The 23,488-nt window shown below is 40.0% G+C and overlaps 1 protein-coding gene across 1 annotated transcript in view; it reads left to right on the top strand.

Annotated features, from left to right (window-relative positions):
• Positions 1-17,926, top strand: part of Pdgfc (platelet derived growth factor C) — a 144,187-nt gene extending 126,261 nt beyond the window's left edge. The window contains exons 4-6 of the mRNA XM_041659217.1: positions 9,051-9,258; positions 13,311-13,528; positions 16,364-17,926. Coding sequence (XP_041515151.1) covers positions 9,051-9,258; positions 13,311-13,528; positions 16,364-16,480 — 543 coding nt within the window. The 3' untranslated portion in view covers positions 16,481-17,926. The remainder of the gene's footprint in view (positions 1-9,050; positions 9,259-13,310; positions 13,529-16,363) is intronic.
• The last annotated feature ends 5,562 nt before the right edge of the window (positions 17,927-23,488 follow it).

Raw genomic sequence — 23,488 nt, 5'->3', positions numbered from 1 at the left:
GATATGAAGTTCCCATGTGCATGTTGTCAGGGTGGTATAATGCTGCTAGCGTCTGTCTACACATTGCTCAGTGAGACCAGTGCTTAACATTTTAAGATTTGCCTTTCTGTTTTATCTAGGCAAGGTTGCTTCTACTGACTTTTGCATAATCTGAGAGCAATTTGAATAACACTAAGTAACTGAAGCTAGATAATACCATGTAGGGAGGTAGATAATCATGGGAAGTTTTAAGCCTCACTCTGTATGAATACTTTTTCATATTTCTTTCTTCACTTGACATGCCAATCATTAGTTTGAATCCCCTGTTTTTCAAGCTTTTGTTTATTAGACTTTTGGGGATATTGTCTACATTATTTTCTTCTCCATTTCCTAAAGCTGTTATTACATTCTTAATCGAAAGAAACTTGTTTTATTGGGCCCCTTGAGGTACATCAGCCTTAACACAGTCCTATTTTACATAAGCTCCTGGTAAAGGCGTGATAAGCTGAACACAAACTATAAAGTTAGACATTTTCAGGAATGAATGCAGTTTAAATGCTTTCAGATCAGAGACCTACTATTTTCTTTTGTTGTCTAATAGAGCACCTGGCACACCGGACAACCACTACACTGTCAAACAAATGAGTCAAAGCTAGCTTATTGTTCATGGGTGCCTTATAAAATAGATATAACACATCATATCTTTTGAAATTCACAGAAAGATGGTTATTCTATATTATTAACTTTGATCTACAGTCAAATACTCTAAAGCACAAGAAAAAAATAGTGTTTTTCCTAATAATCACATAAGCAGGTAGCAAATGGGGACACCAAGTTCATTCCTGGATTTTCTGACTCCAAATCCCATGCCTTCCTATGACTCTGAAAATTCCAAGTATTGTTCTCAGTGATGTTCTGAATATAGGTTAGTCTTCTACATTCCACTTCCACTATTCCTGTGTTACCTTGTTTTGTCAGCTGGTTCCTCTGTTAGTTTGTGTCTGTCAGTTCAGGTTTTCGTGTGTGTGTGTGTGTGTGTGTGTGTGTGTGTGTGTGTGTGTATGAGTGCATGCAAACACATTTATTCACATGCAACCCTGAGAGAATGTCGATAGACTTGGAGCTAGTAATGTAATGTACACAGCCTTTGAACACATAGGGCATAGGAAATGTTGGACTATGTCAATCTCATATATAAAATTTTATCTAAACAGTTTTAGAAGCATGTATCATTTACTATTGAATCCTGACCTGTCCTGTGAAGAAGTATAAACCTTGTTCTTATTTGGAGTATCTCAACTCAGTGCAATCAGATGTTTGATTTTTCTGGAAAACCATGTCAGGGTCATATATATTTTTCTCCTGGTACTCTATGTTTGCCTAAAGGCATAAAGAACCCCATGTCCTAGAATTTGAATCGTTCTGGCTTGTAAGGGAAGTACATGCTTTCAGAGTGTAGACTGAACTAAAGTGTGTCCAAAGCTCACCAAGAAACTATTTTACCCATTTGATACAAGGTTATACAGTGTTCTGACTCTGAAAGAGTGAGGTTATTTCAGTGGCAACAGCTCTATCATCTTGAAATCTAATCAAAGGAACAAAATGGTCACTTCTCAGAGTATCAGGAGCTGCATCAAGAGCACAGAATGGATTCATGATGGATGGGCACCTAGAAAAATGATGTCTTCTTGGTACTGATAGAATAATTTCTTTAATAATAAACAGAACCGCCGGGCGGTGGTGGCGCACGCCTTTAATCCCAGCACTCGGGAGGCAGAGGCAGGTGGATCTCTTTGAATTCGAGGCCAACCTGGTCTACAAGAGCTAGTTCCAGGAAAGGCTCCAAAGCTACAGAGAAACCCTGTCTCGAAAAACCAAAAAAAATAAATAAACAAACAAACAAACACACAAACAGAACCATCAGAAACTAAAATGCATCTCTGCATCGTGGAATCTTTGCAAAGGTAGTTCAAATAATTGTTTCTGACAGTGGCTTTAAAATACTCGTTGCAGGTGCATTTCCGCCATCAGACTTGGTTGGCCCTCTGTAAAATGGGATGATCTGAAACACAGGCTTGCAGCAGAAGTCTCGAAGCTCTCACACATTTAATCATTTAGGCCTTGCGGAGGCTAACTAGCAGCAGTGAAGACTTCAGATCTAATTTCTCCATTATTGTTTTTCACTTGGATAAGTAGCCCATTGGGGAGGCAGGAGATGTCTCAGCAGGTAAAGACACTTTCTCCCAGTCCTGACGGCCTGCGTTCAATGCCTGGGCCACATGTGCCGGAAGGAGAGTACTGACTTCCTCTTGTTTTCCTCACGTCTTTATATCCAGCATAGTTTGTCTTCTTTCATGTAAAGAAACTGATATAGATGCAAATTAAGGAAATTCTAACTATTTTTTAAGTTCCTTAGCAAAGAGGTCATCATGGCCATGAGCACACTCAAATTTCACTTCAGTACTCACTCTTGTGAGACACTAATTTCCTATTTGGCAGAACAGCTACTGAATGTAAATCTCAGTTAGCGGAGTCAGACTTTTGTTCATAGACCTACTCTGTGGAGAAGAACCAACTATGGTCTGCCCTGTGTGTATACCAAGTACTGCACAGAGATGCCAAGACACACCAATAGGTCATGCCACTTCTTCCTACAGCACAGACTAGTGTAAGTTATATTTCTAGGTGTTCAGCCTGAGTGTACGTATGTGCTTTCTATGGGTGCCCTGTGCTCTTGGAGGTCAGAAAAGGGCGGTGGATTCCCTGGAACTAGAGTTACAGATGGTTTTGAGTTATTGGAAATCGAACACAGATCCTTTGCAGGAACATAGAAGAGCTTTGAACTGCTAAGATGTCTCCAGCTCCCTCGTTAGCCTATTTCAAACAAAAATACTCAAAATAACCTCCTTCACTCAAGAATGAACTATAGTCTCTTCTCTGACTGTTAATGTATTGAACATGTCCCTGGGACTATCTATCAAATGCAACAACCTCTCTCCTTGGATCCCTCTACACACTGCATGTCTTGTCTTCGTGGCTGGGAGTGATCTGTTGAGTGAGAAGAGATATCGGGGAGAACGCACTTTCTAGCATTCTGGGGTGAGGTAGACACCATTTCAAACTTTGCAAGGGAGCGTTGGCTTTTTCTAACTGTTTTTATTTCATATTCTTTCTTACTGTGCATCATGTCCTGAGCACTGTAAAGATCAATTTCATGAGTATTCAGTGTGATATGGTAAAGGTTACATGACACCTCACTCATATGGGTTTTCAGCTACTAAAAGCTATTCCAGAATTTATTTGTTTGTTTGTTTTGCCTGTCTTTGTTTTTTATTTAGAGCAATGATTTCTCAGAGCTCAGTACAAAACCAAACAAACTTGACTTGGCTTTCCACAGACGCCGCTGTGGACAGTGCTTTGGGGAACTGGTACTTCTATTGGACAATTTTACCTCAAAAGAGGAAAGTAGTGGACTCACTCAACACCCACCAGCTACCCCACCTTGCCCATAGCAAGGCATCTGCTTCAATGGAGCCCTACCCGGGAGCAGAAACCTCATTGGCTAACACCTGGGTGCAGTTCCTTCTTTAGCTTGCACTTGCAAACTGGTAAAAGGAAGAGGGTTAGAAGGCAAAGGCGCCAGGTTTTACAAATGTAGTTAGAGGCTGTGGTTCAAGTATCACTGGATAAGAAAACGGAGCCGCTTGCCAGTGTTAGCCCACCAAGTTAGGAAGGTGTGGTACTTAGGGACATGAGCAGCACATTATTTAAGGTAATTTTGGCCAAACTTGTCACCTTATTCTTTTTAATACATGAGATTAGGCGAGTCCTTGCTGCTTTAGGGGATTTTATGGAGCTGTGACGCTCATGGCCTCTGGACTGCCATTGCAGGCTTCAACACGGAGGTCCTGCTTTGATGTTACTTTTTGGCCTCAAAAAGTACTGTTGGCCCCTACTGTTCCTTTTAGGGCCTCAAAGACTGATGGAGACCCTACCAAGGGAAATTTAGTCACAGTGCTCTTTCCAATAAGATTCTCCCCAGAGGCTGGATGAAGCACTCTTCCCTAGGAGTCTTCACGTAACTATATAATCTCCGTCACCCACCCAGAACTAAACATCTGTTCATCCCTCGGAATGCAAGCATTGGCTTGGCCTTGCTGGCTTAAAAATAATTTAAAAACAAAACCCAGATAAGTTTTTCTAGATGAATTTAGATAAGAGCCAGGGGAAAGTAAGAGAAGCATGCTGAAACGGATTGTTCCAGAGCATTCTTGTGTCTTTAGCAAACCTGCCTGTCAGTTGTTCCTGGCAGGCAGTGTTGTCTGCATGCCCTGTCTGCAGCTTAAGCTCCTCACACAAAAGCTCTGTGCAATATATCAGCTTGACATGATAGAAATGAGGCTGGAGACACCTCTATGAAGGTAGTTACAGAAGGCTTGACTTTTCTTTCTTTCTGAGAGGAAGCTTCTCCACGTTACCAGGGTTGTTGGCCTTGAACTCCTGGGTTCAACCTCCTGAGTACCAGGGAGTGCAGGCGCATTCCTGACTTTGAACTTTTTTGGATTTGGCTGTTTTATTTTAAACTACAATCATATAACCCAATATGCATTACTAAATGTGTTAGGCATGAATGAAGTGTAACCGTTTATCGGCCTAAGATATGTTGCACCTGGTTGACTGAGAACACCGGCCCATAAATCGCAATTGACACTATAGTTTTGTAGTTGCTATGCTACTCGCGATAAACATTTGTGTGTATTTGTCTAGAGAAGCCTCGTTGTGAATGCTGTGTTTCTAAAATAGCACTCACCCCACAGACCCTAATGAAATAACAAGCTAGAGTCTTTTCAAAAGCAGTAACTATTTATTGTGAGTGCATGAGCAGTTCAGATTGTACTTTTCCAAGCAGGGAGGCAGCTTTTCTTCTTTCGAAAGAAGAGGCAGAGATGATAATAGGAGCATAAACACTGGATGTAGCCACAATAAACACAGAGCGCTAAAACCCTGGCTATCAAATGTCTCACTGGAAAAGGCTGTGAGGAGATTTACTTAGCCAGGCTTGCTGCCTGGCTCCGCTTGACTAGCACTTTGTTTGACCTCATGGGCTGCCAGATACTTTTCAATAATAAGAAGAAAAATAAATTTGTTCCGCAGCTACTCTTTTATAGCAAGTTCACTTTTGGTGATCTGCACCTAGCAGGATTTGTGTGACACTTGTCCGGTCACGTACCTGATTCACAGCAGCCAATGGTCCAGTTGACTCTCTTTGGCGAGAGAAGACAGAAGAATATTCATCCTAAGCTTCCTACAGCCTAAACCTTCTATCTTCTGGTCCACAGTGCCAACCCTGTAGGCTTCTGACAAATAAATGTTTGCTAAATGAGTCAGTAGATGGATTATAATAAAATTGGTGACCCCACTGTCCTGAAAGGAAGAGTTGAAAACCATGTGGTGGATTATTGAGGTGAAGGTGTTCATTTACTTGTTGACATTCCAGAATACAGCCATCTGCTGGCCCGCAATGGGTCCCCATCTTTAGAGAAAGAAAATAAAAAGCAGAAGATAAAAATCAAGTCTGAGCAGTCTTTTACATGTTTCAAGTTTAACAGCTCAATCATAAATGTTTAAAATTGTAAAAGATATTTATTTACTGGTCGATTTTGCATGCAGAAACACACTTGTAGAGGTCAAGGAATAATTTTTGGAGTTTTTTTATTTTCTTTCCAGTATGTGAGACCTGATTATCAAACTTGAGTCCTTAGACTGGTCTGTGGGTGCCTTTTTATCAGCTCGAGAGCCATTTTAGAGCCATTTTGATGATCCTTAAATACTTTTAAATATCAAACATATTGTTTGAATTTTCCCTGTGCTAAATCTAGAAGAAAAAGTCTGAAATTCTGCTCTGAACAATGGCCTTTGCAATAGGAAAGAAATTAGAAGGTATTTTTTTTTCTTCTGTAACTTCTGTTTTCCATTGTCTGCCCATTCTGAAAATCCCCCTAAGCAGCGTAGGAGAAGCAGAACTCACAAGATGCAGGCCTTCAGTCTGTTCTGCCCACAGACTGTTCGCTATACCCAAAGAGTACATGGTTAGGTTTTCCGTACTTTAGTATGGTTGGGGAGTTTTGAAGGGAGGGATAGTGTTTCCCTTACTCTGTTTGAATTTAACCCTTTAAAGGCTGACATATATCACACACACATGACAAGAGGCTGCACTTATAGTGTTATTTGTGAGAGACTTCGTCATGGAGGTTTCATTGAACACACAAAGTGTCCATTTTGCAGATCCAATACTATAGACCTGTTTTCGGTATTTGATGCTATTGACTGTAACCTTGGTTCTAACTGTAGCTTCTCTACACGGATTCCAACAGACCTGAGGGCAGCAAGGAGAACTGGCAACCTGGCAGGGCAGTCAGGGGTACATAGTTTAAATCACAATTCAGATGACCTCTTCTATCTGACACATGGCGTTCACACTGTAGAAAAGCGAGCATTTGTTCATGCCTTCTTTTCACTTGAACTGTGATATGGCACATCTTACCTTGAGTTAGCATTAAAAACTGAACAAAAAAGTGAACCTTGCTCTTTGTGATAAAAATACTCAAACTTCCTCCCCATTCCTGAAGTTGTCAACTTATTTTGTTTCCTGTTTTCGTTTATAACGGTCTCATGAATTCTCCTCTATGTGAGTATGTAGGTTGCCTCCACTGTTTCTCTGTTCCAACCAGACAGGAAGTAGAGGTGGGTCAGTGAGAACATGAGAATTCTAGGAAGAGGAAAGCTTATTCTGCAGTCCTCACCCAGACACAGAAGAAATAAGATGTGGCTGCCTCGCTGAATAAAGTACCAAGCTACGTGGCTAGCATAGACAAGAATAATGCGCTAATATAAGTTATAAGAGTTAATAAGAAGCCTGAGCTAATGGGCCAATCCGTTTATAACTAATATAGACCTCTGTGTGATTTCTTTGGGACTTAACGATAATGGGAACCAGGTAGGACAGAAAACTCAGACAACAAACCTCAAAGCCATCTCTTCTACGAGATATTTTAAATTCTTCTCATTTTTATCATGCATTACTTGCTAGGCCATTTTCTAAGTTAAGGAAGGTGAAAAGTGGAAAATAAGACAAAAGTTGATACAATGTACAAGAGTTTTCTTTGTGAGTCTATGTTTGAACTGTGGAGATTTCATTAATGGTACTTTGGAGAATTTCATACATGAATGTGTTTTGATAAACTTCATCTCCTCTCCCTCCTCTTTTATTCTTCTCCTATTCATCCTATTTTTCCTATATATATATATGTGTGTGTGTGTGTGTGTGTGTGTGTGTGTATAAATATATAGGTAGATAGATATAGCTGGATATAGCTATAGCTATATAAATATGTATACACACAGACAAAAGCAGAGAGATAATACCTAGTGATGTCTACATGTGCATGACTATAGGACCATCTTTTGGAGCGTAAGTAACAGCTATAGTATTTCATCCCTTAAAGAAACTAATCATTCACCTCTCACAACCATCAGTTGCCAACAGTTACTCAGCTAGTGATGGAACTTCATGGGAACTCACTCATCTATGCTGGCATCTGGGCTGGTTTGATCCTGTGTAGGCCTTGTGAGTGCAGTCACAGACACTGTGAGTTCATGTGTGCCATACCCTTCTCATGTCTATCAAATGGGTTTCACTGCAGATGCCCAGAGCCTCTGGCTCTTATAATCTTTCTGCTGCCTCTTCACTGCTCCCTGAGTCTGGTGAGGAGGGTGTCTGATATAGCTGTCCCAGTTAGAACCCAGCACTACATAGTCTTGTATTCTCTACATGTTGATCACTCTGAGTTAATCTCCATCTATACCAATAAAAGCAAAAACAAAAACAAACAAAAAAAAAAAACCTTTAGTGATGAGGGTTGACGGGTACACTAATCTATGTATATAATTATTTAGAGTCTAATTTATTTCTATTAGCAGATTATTAACTGCAGATTCTCCTCTTGTCTAGCCTACTTGTCTAGCCATAGGTTCTTGGGCAGATAATGGTATCTGGTATTGGATTTGTTTTGCGGAATGGGGCTCATCTATGCTGGCATCTGGGCTGGATTATTTTGCCCCAGTCATGTGCAGAGCATCTTCCACCACCGTGAAAAATTGGGAGGAAAGGTCCATGTCAGTATCAGATTTATTTCTCCATGATTCATGATTAAATCATAAGGTGTCTTCAGCCACAGAGTCTTATCATAAAATTCTGGAGGATAACCAAGAGGGAATAAACTTCATTGTCAAGGAATTATGAGACTCCACTACCAAAGGGGGCATTGGTTATAGGCTTTGTAACTGTCTTAGATCACCAATATATTTTCCTGGTGTTTCTCTTTTACCTTAATTATACATTTGAAGTTTTAAAATTAAAACCACAAGGGAAAGTTTTCAAGCTGACCGTTCAGAATTTAGATGCTTTTTATTTTCAGGTGAGCAGGTTAAGCTTTATTTTTAATATTTTTGGAGTCATTGTGCTTTCTGAATCAGAGAACTGAAGATTTTCTTTAGTTATGGGAATGAGAAGAGCATGCTTTTCTCTTCTACAGACTTATTATGTCTTAGACCTGTATTTAGATGTTTAGAGCTTTCATCTTTTTGTCTGTTTGAATGTTTAAACCCATAAGCCATACCTGGTACTGGGCTCCAAGGGAGCCATGAATGAACACATAGTGCACACACTTTTAATTGTTTACAATCGTCACATCAACCTTTTGTGGAGATAGCAGTGTCTTACTCCTTACAGACCACTGCTCAAAGTTCATCTACATAGAGTTCTGAAAAACAGTTACATTTTGCTTTGCTCCTCCTTTTGTTAATAAATAAAATATCATAAATGAATCCTAGATCCTATCTCGGCCTTCTTCTGCATTGTGGTATTACAACTATATACCATTAGACTCTGCTTCAAAATGGTTACTCTGACTTGGAAGTACTTTTGCTTTCCATGTTCTTCCAGCCACAGGTGAGAATCTTGATGTATACACCGAGAAGGAGAGTTAACGAGAGATTTATTTTACTTTCAGCAAGTCACCGAAACCACAAGTCCTTCAGTGTTCCACCCTTCAGCCTTGTCGCTGGACCTGCTCAACAATGCCGTGACCGCCTTCAGTACCTTGGAAGAGCTGATTCGGTATCTAGAGCCTGACCGGTGGCAGATGGACTTGGACAGCCTGTATAAGCCACCACGGCAGGTGGTGGGCAAAGCTTTTCTTTATGGGAAAAGAACCAAAGGTAAGCTCTCTCTTCAGGTGAGAGCCTCATTTGATTCTCTTAGTGCCTGAGGTTTTCAGTTTCTCAAAGGGAGAGTTTAAATGCCTTTGGCGATAGGCTTAAGCAACCCATCCTAGTATCAGCTCAGCATGGGATGTATTAAACGAGACTGTAAACAGGAGGAAAATCAAGAGACACTTCTGCTGAAAACACCAGTCTCTTCTTATCTCATCAAACATCTTTCTGATGGAGCACTCCTTTCGGTTTGATGAGAATCATTGCTAATCTATGTTTTGAGATTCAAGAGAAAAGATCAGAGATGAAAAATTAGGTTTAGGGTTAAAAAATGACGATGTTTTTTAGAAGTCATTTTTACTGTGTATTCCTGGGGTCAGAGATGTATCCATTTTGTAAACCTAGAAAGTTCTACAGAGTAGGGCAAATTATAACTGTTCTCGTTGATAAGACCAGATTCACAGCAATGGAACATAAAGTGGGAATTTTTCTTTGAAACCATCACTTTTGCCCAAACTGACTTATCTTTTAAGAGCAAAAGTTCTGATAATTAAATCTAATCTCCCACGATTTAGAAAAAAAATAGTAGTTATATTAACCACGTTTTCAGTGAAGTTAGCTAGTTCAAATGGGAACATGGGAAGAGTTGGAGCTAACACAAAGAACAATAGAGAGAAGAAGCAATCAACTCTGTCACAGTCTGTCAGAGCAGAAGCTCAGGACTGCTTTAGAGACTAGACTGGCAGTTAGGAATTTACGTGGAAGGAACAGTGCTTAGTTCATTTGAGCTGTTCACCATAGCAGATTGCACCAATCTTCTCCTAAAACCTGTAAGGAGAAACTTGATTCCTGCCTTTCCTTCCCGCCCTTGCAGCCTTCCTGAGCGTGAGCTTTCATCTCAGCAGGTCACGTTTGAACCTGCCCAGCCCTGGTATTTTGCTATGCTGACGGACAGGGTTTCCTTTCACAAGTGTTTGAACGTGGTTATGTTCAAGGGCATGGGCAGCTGAATCCTGTTCACAGGCTGAATGCTGCTGCGTATTTATCAGATCTGATCTCAATGAATAAATTACAAAGGCACTTCCCTTTTCTTCAAGCAGAAACAGGAAGCTGAAGATCTGCAGGCGTAGCTGAACATCCCATGAACTCCACCTTTCTTAGCAATAAAATTAGGTTGTGAGGTGCACCCGTAAGGAGCAGGAGTGAGAAACTGGTTTTAAACCTACATGGAGTTTTGGAGAAGCGTTTCTGAATTCCAGCCTAAAACCTTTCCTTTGAACCCAAACCTTTAAGCCTTCATCCCCATGCCTGCCTGCAGCTCATAGATCTGACCACGTGTTAACTTCTACTGCAAAGAATCTGGTGTTGATCCAGGTCTTTCACGTATTCGTTTAACACCTTCACTGTCGAAACTCTATGCAGTTTGCCTATAAAATTAGGTTTTCAAGCAGACAGTAAGCGTTAGAAAAGTCATGTATCCTTTTAGGACTTTACATACTACAAGGCAAGTAGGGGCTAAGATCCTATGACAAGTCAACTTCCCTGCAAGAGTCTTTCTGCAAAGGGACAGGGAAATACTTTCAAAAGTGTCTAATTAGACCTTGAAATAGATTTCCCCAAGAATAAACATATCACGATGTTACCACATTCGTTTTAGAAAGACCACCCTGGGGTTGCATTACTGTAATATGATAGCCCAGGATTGAATATCTGAAAGAGAAGAGGCAGCTTACAAAGTCAAATGTGCCTGGATTTTTGTCAGTATTATATCCTTTCTGGAAAAACTTAGAGTGTTTTGTCTTATTTTCTTTAGAGCCCTTGCTCTAAGTCAGAGTTTTCATTCATATTGTGTGGCTACAGAAAAGAAGGAGAAAAAGAGAGAAAACTGAAAGAAGGTATTTTCCCAGTCATGCTGAACAGTGCTTTCAAAGGGACTTTTGACTCATGAGTCAAGCATGATAAATGAGTGGAAGTGGATTTGAAAGTGTGTTTAAATTTTCACATCGGAGCAGGTACAAGGGCACACTTGGGAAATCTACCCTAGCCTTTTATTGTGGTTAAGTAAACATTTTAAGCCGAACATATGCAGTCCCCTTTCTAGCTCTGTGAAAGAGCATGTGTTAACGTACGTGTGGTGGGCAGGGGTCCTTTAAAACCTGGGGCTTTACTCACATTCTGAAGAAGATTTGGATAGACCTTACAAATTGTTGCAATGAGCCTTTGCGTTGTCCACTTATACAAGCCTTTCCCTTCCCAGTCCAGATATCATAGCTTTCTAGAGAAAAGAAGCAAATCAAATGTCACACAGCCTTAAAATCAAGTGGTGTTGTATCTATACCTGAATCATTCAGCAAGGGGGAATGCAGCAGCAGCAGCGGCCTCGTTAACATAGGGATCCTATTAACTCTATTAGTGATGCTTGATTGGTCTTCACAGGGAGCCTGAAACAACTGACTCATTTGCGGTTCAGTTTTTTAAAAGCTTTGCTTTCGTGGGTTCCTTTGCAGATGAAATTGTTAAATACTCAAAGCTATGATTTCCTAATAAAAGATACATTTTTTTTAAAATTTTTTGAATTGGGCTCCTAACCATTGCTTTGGGCACTCATACACTTGACCGAGGTTTTTGATCACTCCAACAGTTGAACATGGTTATAACTTACAATTAAATATTCATAATCTAATATATTCCTTAGAATATTTAAAAGCCATCCTCAACAAACTGCATTAGGTTAATAGTCAAGAAAACAAGCGCCTAATTCTTACTTACCATCACATGTTAAAACAATTAAAAACTGTTACTGTTATTTTTCAGAATGAGAATCTCACATTGATTGTTTCTATTTAAACCATTTTTCACTCAGGAAAAAAAAGCTTTTATTTCTATTTTATAATCTTTCTAGTATCAGTTTAAAAATACCTAACCCAATTCTCTATATTTCCTATTACAATATATTTTAGATAACTACTAAACCAAAAATAAATAAATAAAACTGAATAAATAGTAAATAGATGGGTCAAAAACATTTAAGTTGTGTGCATGTGGAAGACTTGTAAGAAAAAAGATGTGCAAAACTATAAAACAGAAACTAAAACAAAATTAGAATATATATCATATAATTACTTTTTATGTAGAAGTTCATAGTAAATAATTGTAAGTTATAAAAATATAACTTTATATAGATATAGTTTTGATATATCTTTCCTGAGGGAGTATTCATGTAGATTAAAAACAATGGTCCTCTGAGGAATTTCTCTGTGTATCCAATGAAAGGATTTTTTTCTATTTTAATCACAAGTCGATGTTCTTTTAAACCCTAAAGGGTAATGTAGTTAAACAACTTCCTAGAAAGAATAGAGTCAATGGCTATAAATCAGACAGTCGTCCATCTTTCAACAAGGGAGCAGCAGAAATCTGAAGGAAGCCAATTGTTCTACATTTCAGAGGACACCGATCCCTAGTACACGGAAGATCAGCTTCCCAACAACTGCTCTTACTCTGACAAACGTATCGTTTCTTTCACTTCTTATCCATTCAGCTGTCTTCAGAAACACGTTTTCCTTAACCTCCTTATATTTTGTTCTCCTGATAGCCACAGAGACTGTAGAAATTATGTCATTATAAGAGCCTGTCATTTTTTTAAAAAAATTGCATTGGCATTTTAATCGAAGCATTCATACTCTCTTCTATGCTATTCTTCCCTGCAATGCTCCCTTTGTCTGCTTTCTGACTAAGGTTAAAAGCTGTAGTCCCTTTTCTCTATATAAAGTTTCCTATTTATGCTCCCAGATCTTTCACTGGCTCTCTTCTTCATATGGCACAATGCCACCTCTTCATTGGTCACTAAATCATAAATGAAGCTTTGTAGACTATGTAACAGAAAGTCCAGTTTGTGAGCTGGTGAGCCATACAACCTAGTTAAAATAAGAAGGGATATTGTTAGAGTTATCATTCATGGAATAACCAGGTCTTTTTTTATAAGAAGAGCTTTGAGCAGTGGAGGCAGGCTGGAAACATGAGAGTCATTTTCCCCCTTGCTTTTTTTCTATGCCCTTTAGTGGTGAACCTCAACCTTCTCAAAGAGGAAGTGAGACTCTACAGCTGCACACCTCGGAACTTCTCGGTGTCCATTCGGGAAGAACTGAAGAGGACAGATACCATCTTCTGGCCAGGCTGTCTCCTGGTTAAGCGCTGTGGAGGGAATTGTGCCTGCTGCCTCCACAATTGCAATGAATGTCAGTGTGTTCCGCGTAAAGTTACGAAAAAGTACCATGAGGTAAGTACATCATCTTCTTTGTGGTTTCTATAGGACATTTTGTTTCCTAAAACCAAATGGCTGAACCTAAGATACACTGGAGTTTGGGAAGGACACGCTCCCATCGCCAGAAAGCTAAGCACCAGGTCTAAAAGTATTCCTATTTTCACTTTAAAATCAGGGTCTTTAATTTTAAGACACTGACATGGAAAATTCAGAGAGTACGTTGTGTAGTGCTGGATCATCGCTGATCAGGGATGTTTTGGGCTTTTTGTTTGTTTGCTTGTTTTTGATCAGTTTTTGTTGCTGTTGTTGTTTTCTGTGATGCTGGGTTTAAGCTCAGAATTTATGTATGTTTATCAAGTGCCCCATTAATTGAGCTAAAACCCCAGCCCCAATCATACAAGACACTTATTTCTTGTATCAAGCAGATAGCATCTTTTCCGAGGAAAAGGAGAGTGAAGCTTTTCAACTATGATTTATTCTCAAACTATTGATAGAGAATAGTTTAAAGTCAAGTTTAGAAACAGTTCATTGTCTAATTTTGAGCAATGAGACCTTTGATAACTGTTTTTACAGTGATTCATTGCCATACCATAAATATTGTGAGAACATATTCATGGTTAGGGTCATTGCCATACCATAAATATTGTGAGAACATATTCATGGTTAGGGTCATGTTTATCTTATACCAACGAGATACATAATCTCGATAAAATCTGGTCATAACCCAGCCCTTTTTGAAGGTACTGTCTAAAACCTCCACCGAGTAATTTCAGTAGGACTGTATTTAGAGTCATTCTACCTGTTCTACATGTATGCCCACACCACCTGCTTCCAGAAGTCATCAGACCAGCATCACAATATCTGCTCCCAGTTCAAGTAAACGGTCAGTGGCACATGCTTCTTGGAGTCCCTGGGACGGACTCCGTAGACAATCTGCCTGCCTCTGATTCCGAAATACCCTCTCCCTGTTCTGGAATTTCTTATCCTGTTCTTTAAAGTGACTGGAAGGGAGCCATCTGCTCCTTTGGAAGATATTTAGAAGATATATCTTAGGAGAGTCAGGAAGATGGAGGAAGAGATACAACTTGGTCCCACTGTCCACGCTGTAGAGGAATCTCACCGGTGAGACTGCGGTTCTTTACTGCTGAATGCAGAAACGTGTGGAGGTGGAGGAGAATAATGATACTGCCCATTCTGATGCTATCTGATGCTACTTAGTTTAAAAACCTTACTCCAGACAAAGAAAACAAACAGGAAGCAAGAATATGACAAGGAATAACACCATGGTCAACTTTATAATTCATGACACCCCAGCTGATTTAAAACATTGTTATTAGTGACATAAAATATCATCCCGTTGTCTAAATAGTCATTATTGAAATTGAAAGGATACGAACATACTGACTTCTGCTTCAGAATTATGGAAAGCAATAGTCTGAGAAAACTGTTCTCAGAGCTCTGCAATTCTGACATTTACTGTAAGACCCTGAAGCCTGTCTCTCAAGAAAGCGAGCTGCTAAATAGGCTGATGGTCAGTGGATGGTATGAGGATTCTTCCGTTCGTTATCTATTGTTCTACTTTTAATAACTCATCTTTTGGCCCAGGCACAAGTAACTATTTTCCTCAGCGTGCCTAAATCTATTCACTCGTGTATACAGAAAAGTAATAACTGTAGATTACCTCATCGGATTATCTCAAGTTCAAGTGTATAAACACATTGTTATGGTAGCAGACACACAAGAAGTATGCAAAGAATGTGAGCTAATTAAACTCTGATGGAATCGTGTGCTCCAAAAGTTATGCATTCTTTCCCCTTTTCTAAGAGTTTTGTAAGTCTTCAGCCAAACAGAAGACTTGAGTCTCTCTGGTTTAATGATATCTTATACGAATGGGGAATTTCCATGGTCACTTCATGGAGTTATCTATGTTATACACGGAAAGCAGAGAAAATGAAACTTTTATGTTATTGTGTGCTCTGGTCTTTGCTCAGAAACCAAGCAACATAATTCTTAGAATTCATAGTTTCTTTTATAAGAAATATTGAGTGCCCAATACTTCAGATACGTTTAATAGAATACACAGCTAGATCCTTTGGTCACCATTGCTATAATGACACATTTTTAATTTGGTGCCTGTATTTTTAATTTAAACCTGAACACTCTAAACTGTGAATAAGTTCATTTAATAGGGGCATCATTGTTAGAGATGCCCAGTAAGATCCAGCTGCAGAAACTTAGCTGTGGCTGGTCATGATGTCTATGAAGGACATCTAATCCATCTCCTCAAGTTTACAGAGGATTTGAAGTGTAGTCAAGAGAACTGCTGAGTGGCCTAATTGGGCAGGCTCAGCTGTGAGATGATCAAGTTTCTTTCCACACGACATCCATGGTTGAGTGTGTTGTATCAAGTGTGAATATTTGTGCAGTGTGTGAATAAATGTATTAAAATAAGAAGCTAAAACTGCAGAAAAACAAGTTGTACATTAATGGTTTCAAAATTCGAGATGAAATTGTCTCTTGTAGGATTGCATCTAGAGGTAGTAGGCACATGGTGAGTTTTTCAGTTTGAGAGCTGTTCTGTATTCTGGGTGCAGTTTGCTTTGAATGTTTTGCCACTAACACACCCTTTCTTTAATGAAATGACAGTGGTGGATGACTTGGGGACTAGGGTGGAGGACTGTGTATACAGCTTCTTTATGAGACACCAAAGCGTGTCTTTTTTAGGTGCCAAGATCGTGCTTTGTTTTGTTTTATTTTGTTTTGTGTCATTTTGTTTGAAGTATTACTTGTCCTTGATGTCAAAGATGAAAAAATAAAGATTTTTAAACAAGACTATTTATTCCCTTATAGGTCCTTCAGTTGAGACCAAAAATTGGCGTCAAGGGATTGCATAAGTCCCTCACTGACGTGGCTCTGGAGCATCATGAGGAGTGTGACTGTGTGTGCAAAGGAAATACGGGCGGGTAGCTACATCCTCCACAGCAGCGCCCTTCCCCACTGGCATCCTGGATCCCCCACTAGCATCCCACATCCCCACCAGCATCTGCCACAGGGCTGTCAGATGCTACCGTTGGCTGTGACAAAGATCTTACTCATTGTCTCCATCCAAAATCTCAGTTGTCTACGTGAGTGGCCTTCCATCTGCAGGACTGGATAGTGTTCTGCATGAAGAGGCACCAGGAGGAGTCAGCAGTTACACAGTAGTGCTTTTTCGAGGACAGTCAAAGGGTGGAAGTGTTTGGAGATCACTAGCAAGCTCCGGAGTGACATCATTTCTTTCGACACTGACAGCGTGCTACAATTTAGTTGTCTTCACATGGGCAAGTGAACAAGCGATGCCAGCACAAGAAAATGGCGAAAACGCACAGTTGATCATGAACAATGCAGAAAACCTTGGGTTTTCCCTCATGTTTGCATATACAAATCTGAATGGTGTATGTTCTACAAACTCGCCTTTTAGATATAGCAGCTATGTTGCTATGAGTTAAATGTGCTGATAGGAAAGACTGGCTTTTCCACACGTGGTAACTTCTCAGTGTTTGGAAGAAGAGAAGTTCAGTCATGGTTTGGAGGAAGCGCACCTGCACCGAGGAGCGGCCTTCCCTTTCCCTCTCTCTGAGGTGCTCTATGTGTTTCATTGTGTACATTTTTATATTCTCCTTTTGACATTATAACTGTTGGCTTTTCTAATCTTGTTAAATATTTCTATTTTTACCAAAGGTATTTAATATTCTTTTTTATGACAACATAGATCAATTATTTTTAGCTTGATATTTTTTTTTTCTAAACAGAATTGTTATAGCCAGAGGAACAAAGAGGATATATAATCTTGTTGCTCTGACAGAAACACATGTATTTCCTTCCTGTATGGTGCTAGAGTTGAGAAGAATCATCTGGATTTGAAACAATGGAATGGGGAAGTCAATAGAATTGACAGGTAGCAAGGACATTTGGATAATACCTGAATTATTATCAACTCCCACTTCCGCTCTTAGAGATGCAAATTAAATGGAACATGTGTATACACGCACATGGAGTCATGGCTAATCTAACACCTTTTGTGGGAAATAGGAGCAGAGCTCAGAGACACACAGAGGCACCCTCCTGAAACAGAGGGACTACTGCCAGGGCCAGTGCTGTGCTGAGCTGTGCTGTGCTCTATGGACACATCCTATTTATTGTCATGCTAGGCGTTTACTACCTGTACACTCTGCTCCATACACCTGTGGGAATACATGGATATTTTTATGTACAGAAGTATATCATTTAAGGCGTTCACTTACTGTACTCTATCAGTTGACAAGAAAATCAGCGTCATAATTGCTTGTAAAATGCTTTAAACTGTGCCTAGGTTACGTGGTGACTATTTGAGTTAAAATGTATTGAATCATCAAATAAAAGAATTTGGCTATTTTGGGGATACGTAGAAGCGTTTGTCTGTGTGTGGGTGTGTGCACACACGGGCGTGTGTGCCTGTATGTGAGTGCCCCCATGTGCCTGTGTGTGAACATGTTGGTCTCTTGGAGTCTAAGGAAGTGAAGATCGTGAAATCCTAAGTTACCATCATTTGCGATAAACAAAAGTATCTGTCAATCCAGAATTCATGGAAGAGAAGCCTTTCAGCTGAGCCTCCCCTGCCTTCCTTTTCTTCCTAATGTCTCTTTGCAGTAATGTCATGATGTCTCTTCTGTGGTGTTGACAGTGATTCCAGACTGATTGAATTACATGGGACCTGACAGTGACATTGGCTATGTAGAATGTTTAGTGGTGAGTTATATGACGAGATGAAGCTAGGGGCTGGTTTCATAAACTTCTACTCCTGTCTTCATTTTCTGAAGCAAAAACTGCCTGACACGAGCAGTGGTTGGTCTACGGGTTACATGGGCTATTTCAAAGCAGAGGCCTTCCATTCCAGGCACAGATCTCGTGGGGTCAGGTTTCCTCAGCACTCGGCCCTGGGCTTGATGGAAATACCACATGTCCAGACCCAGCATCTCCAGACTGAGTTTCCTCAGAGCACCCATTGACTGCCCCCCTCCTGCTGGCTGGCCTGCCCTGCCCTGCCTCCCACCGCATGAGAAACAAGTACGCAAAATAAACATATTCTCTATCTCATTTTTTTAATCTTTCGCTCTTTCATCCCAGCCCTATAAAGGCCCAGAAATAACTTCACCAAGCTTCGTAGAAAGTGCAAAGGAACTGAAAGTTACAAAGTTTACAAGCCTTGCTAGCCAGCAAGAACTATGAAGAACTGCAGGGAATTACCTACTTGATCCAGTCACCTTAGTATTTCTATCATTTCTATGTATGTTTTAAAATATGTATTGCTTTGTTTGGTTGTCAAAATTATCCTAAAAGTAGGTAGTCCATTCCCTACCACCAAGAGTGAGGGGTGAGTGACAAGCCTAACTTCCTATGACCAATTACACTCATAACACTGGGTTTACCAAAGCCAAGAGAAGCTACGAGTTCATAGAGTAAGTGACTGCAGTTTCTTATAAGTCCATGAGGTGTTGACTTTATTGACCACAAATATTTTCGGTATGTCACATCCATAGCTCAGAGTTCTGTCTCTGAGCAAAGACCTTATTTTCCATAGTGAAGTTTATTTAAATAAAGGAAAAAGAACAACAGTTACTTGAAGCAGTATTGCTGCCCTCATTTTTCGTTTCTACATCTCCTTATTACTTTCTCCTTCTCTTTGAATATTCTTTGTACATACCTTGGAAATGTGCAAAGGACAAAATAGTGAGTCCTGTCTGGATAGGTTTCCTCCATGATTTACTTCCTTCTCACGCTTGATACAGAGGCTGAGTGAACTCTCAGGAGCATTATTATTATTACTTACATATAATTGTACCATCCTACTTTATTTCCTGTTTCCTGCGCTCTCAGCAGATCTCATTGACTACCTTTTCCTCTCTCACATTTGTGTCTTCATCCCCGTTTCTATAGCTGCCTCCTTTCTGGCCCTGCTTCCTGATTTTCCCCCCATTCTAGTATAACAGTCTCAAATCCCCTGTCTACTGCCCTTAGCCTCAGTCCTCTCTGGTCCATTCTCCACACCACTAAGAGCATGGCCCTTCAGCAAGGCTGATGATGTGTGATGGGTAGAATTTCCCCGATAGAACTCCACAAGATTCCTTTATAATCTTCATATGGCACACCTAATCCCTCCTAATCTCACTGTTTACCACTTTCTGTTCCTTTTACACCATCAAGCCTGACACAGCTGTAGTGGATATTTGTGGTTTTCTAAAAACGGCAGCATTAGCTTCTATGTGCACTGATGTGCACTGCATTCTCATAGGAGCACAGCCCCTGCACATCCCCTCCTCAGTAGCTTCCTGCTCAGTGTCCCATCAAATACCATTCGCCCCTCAATCTTGGTTCTTTTTTCTCCACATACAGAGACTCACAGATAGAGTTCAACTATAAATATTGTTGTACCAAGTTACAATTACTTTGTTTCGGTTTCTCATTAGAGTCCTACATTAATGAGACTCTTAAGTAGGATTTATATTAGTATTCTTTCATCAATGCCTAATGAGTCATTGAATCAAACTAGCAGCCAGTTAACAATTTGCATCAATAAATGGTTGAAATGAGTCTGCATGAGGGCAAATGATATGAAGTGGAGCAGAGTCTGGGACACAGAAACCCTGGGGTCGTTAGGTACCCTGGCCTTCTGCTGTGAGATAAAGAACACAAGAGACAGACGCTGCAACTTCCACAGTGTCTCACCTTTCCACAGTTGGGCTACTATTTTATCAGTGAAGCTGCCAAAGTAAGGATGGTAGGGAGACTTTTGTCTGTTGCTCATGATGCAAGCAAGTCCTGTGACCCACTAGATGAAAGAGAACCTTTTCCACAAGTTGTCCTATGACCACCCTAGGTGCACCATCACACACACACACACACACACACACACACACACACACACACACAGAGAGAGAGAGAGAGAGAGCGCGAGGGGGGGGGTACCTGATGCCACTTTCTTTTCAAGTCAAAATTCACAATTTCTTTATGGACCAGTCATATCTCAGTTACTCATGACAAACTGCTCTCAGAATAAAACAATCTTTAAACTCTGAAGAAGAAAACATGCCCATGCTTGTAACGACTTGTAATCTAATTGTTCATCTTTTTCAATTGGTCTGCCTCATCAGCCCTAAGACACCAGTTTTAGCAAATACTCAGCATCCTGATCACACTGTTATTCCTCTCGATGCCCATGCTGAGCTCCATTTCTGAATTTACCTCAGTCACTCCCTGTGCAATTCCAGAAATGTTGATTCATCTTTTAAGCACTGCCTGAGCAAGCATTTGTATCCACGCCAGACTCAATTTGTTAAATAACTTAGTGCAGAAAATCTTGCCCAGTATAAGTCTGTAAGACATTTAAAGGTGAGTCGTATCTCTTTCCTAGGGATTATGTTTTAATATTAATACCTTTGCCATTTTTTTAAATTATGATCTAAGTCCAGCTGGCTCATTTATAGAAATTAATAAGATACTCCTCATATTCGTAGAGGAATGTGGGGAAGCCAAGCTGACAGATAAATCTTGAATATAGGCGTGCAGAATGAGCAGATTCAGCTTCAGGATTTTAGAGCTTGCTGCAAAGGCACAGAAATGCAGGGGCATGGTTAGCAATGGTAGACACATGGGTCAATGCGATAGAACAGAGAATGCAAAAATAAACTCTTGAAGCTGTAGTCAGTTGATTGTTGACAAGAATACCAATCAGATTTGGGAGTGAAAGAGTAGGCTAATTATTCTGGACCAAATAGATGCCCGTGTGCAAAACAATGTGGCTTCTACTCTCATGAAACCCAAAAATTCAAAGCTAAGACATTCCTTCCATATCAAAGACGAGACAAACTCCAAGTAAATCCAAGAAAGACATTATGACATGGAACAGGTTCTAAGGTAAAATTCCAAAAGTGTAAGAACCAAAAATAGGTAACATATAAACAAGGAAATGAAAATTAAAGACTTTTGTGTTTCAATTGACATAACAAGATGAAGTGATTCATACAGTGAAATAAACTATGGGTAAGTTCTATGTAAGTAAGGTCTTTGATCAGAATGCAGAAAGAATTTTTACAGCTTACCGATAAGATGATAAAACAACCCTGTTTTAAAACAATGTGACCATGTGAACTTAACTATGACTCAACATTCTTTCCTAGACAGAAACTCAAAATGGCCAAAATGCCTGAACAAGAAAGCACATAACATACTTTTGAGAATACCCCAAAAGTAGAAACAATCCAATGACCATCCAATGACAAGGAATAGAGCTTGTTGTGTTCCAACAATGGGATGTTATCAAGCTATTCCAGCAAAAACTAAATATTCATAATAAATACCAAAAAAGAAAGAATGACATAGAGTAAATTCAGCCCAGTGAAAAAGCTCCTGACAACATGGTACACAGAGGTGACCATTCAGAAAAGATGGCATGCCATGTGAGTTCATTTATAGGTAAATCAAAAAAACAATACATTGATACATAGAAGCAGCATATTAGTTTGCAAGGGTATGGAGAGAGATCATTGGAGATGGTTGCTAATGGCAAGAGGATTTCTTTTGAGATTGGTGGAAGTATTCTGAGATATGATAGCCCTTATGATGCAAGTGATTTTGATATATGCCATACATCTCGATAGAACTGCATTTTACGGTCTCTACATATTTTATTGATTGCTTTTGTTATCTGAAATTTCTGTACATGTGTGTAATATATTTTTATTATTGTCTCCCCACCATTTTTTGTCTCCCTCCCACTTCTGATTCCTGTCCATTTATACCAGTCCATTTTCCAGGTTCATGAATTTGGGGTTTGTTTTGAGACACCTTTATTTTAACTGAAGTAAAAGGTTTGTTTTTCTTTTTCTTTATTTTCTTTTTTCTTTCGTTCTTTTTTTTTTTATTTGCACATAAGGAATATAAGATACAATGCCTTTCAGAAGCAAGGAATTAAGTGACACAAAGATCATCTAAAAGTGTATCTTCTAGCTTCTTGCACTCAATATGTAGCCTAAAAAGATAGAGGGTAAGATGCCATCACTGGTCTCAGTACTGCCCCATTTGGTAACATTTCACACCTATATTTGCCTTTGCCACGCTGAAAACTGGTGAAGGTGCCCTTTCTGCCTTGTCACCATCTCGTTTTCATCAAAGCACAGGCAGAGACTACGTGTGTGCAAAGACTACAGTCACACTTACATGAGTACACTTTCTCACACTTACATGAGTGCACGTTCTCATTTTCACAGACGCCGTCCTCACAAGCAGGTTCTGCTGCTGTGCCAAGCACCAGGTGCACATCGGAGTCTAATTCTTGCCCTGGAATCGAGTTCAATTAGCCTAAGCAGCCTGCAGGTGCTTATGTGAGGAGGTAATACTTTGAGGTGGAAGCCACAGACGCGTTAGGGTGTCTCTGTTATCCATCACTATGGCAGTTTTCCACCACACCACGGGATGCTTCCTTAAAACCGCAACCAAATTCCGAATGCGCTTTGGTGTATGCATGTATTTGTGCATTTATTTAAATGCCTTACTTTGTGAATGTGGGCCTGTGAGTGCAACTGTGCTCAAGGGGCAATCAGAGACCAGTCTGCACTGTGAGCCTCAATCTTCCATCTTGTTTGAGGCCTGACCTCTCTTTTGTTGGCACAGCTGAATAGTCCAGTATAGTGGCCGATGCCTCAGAGGATCCCAGGACCCACCAGTTGTCTTGCCCTAGGCGTACTATGCTGGCACACATGTTTTAATACATCCACTTCTACAGTAATTACTTTATCCACTCAACCATTTCCTAAGCCCCAATAGTTTATTTATGTATTTATTTATTTAGTTTGTTTGTTCTCAGGTCCGTGTTTCTCTGTGTAACAGTCCTGGCTGTCCCGGAATCCACTTTGTAGATCAGGCTGGCTTCAGACTCATAGAGATGCACCTGTCTCTGCC

Source organism: Microtus oregoni, unplaced genomic scaffold (assembly GCF_018167655.1).
Source record: "Microtus oregoni isolate MIOR12 unplaced genomic scaffold, Mior012 000010F_ref0000083, whole genome shotgun sequence".
Lineage (NCBI taxonomy): Eukaryota > Metazoa > Chordata > Mammalia > Rodentia > Cricetidae > Microtus > Microtus oregoni.
This window is presented reverse-complemented; position numbering and strand designations above follow the sequence as displayed.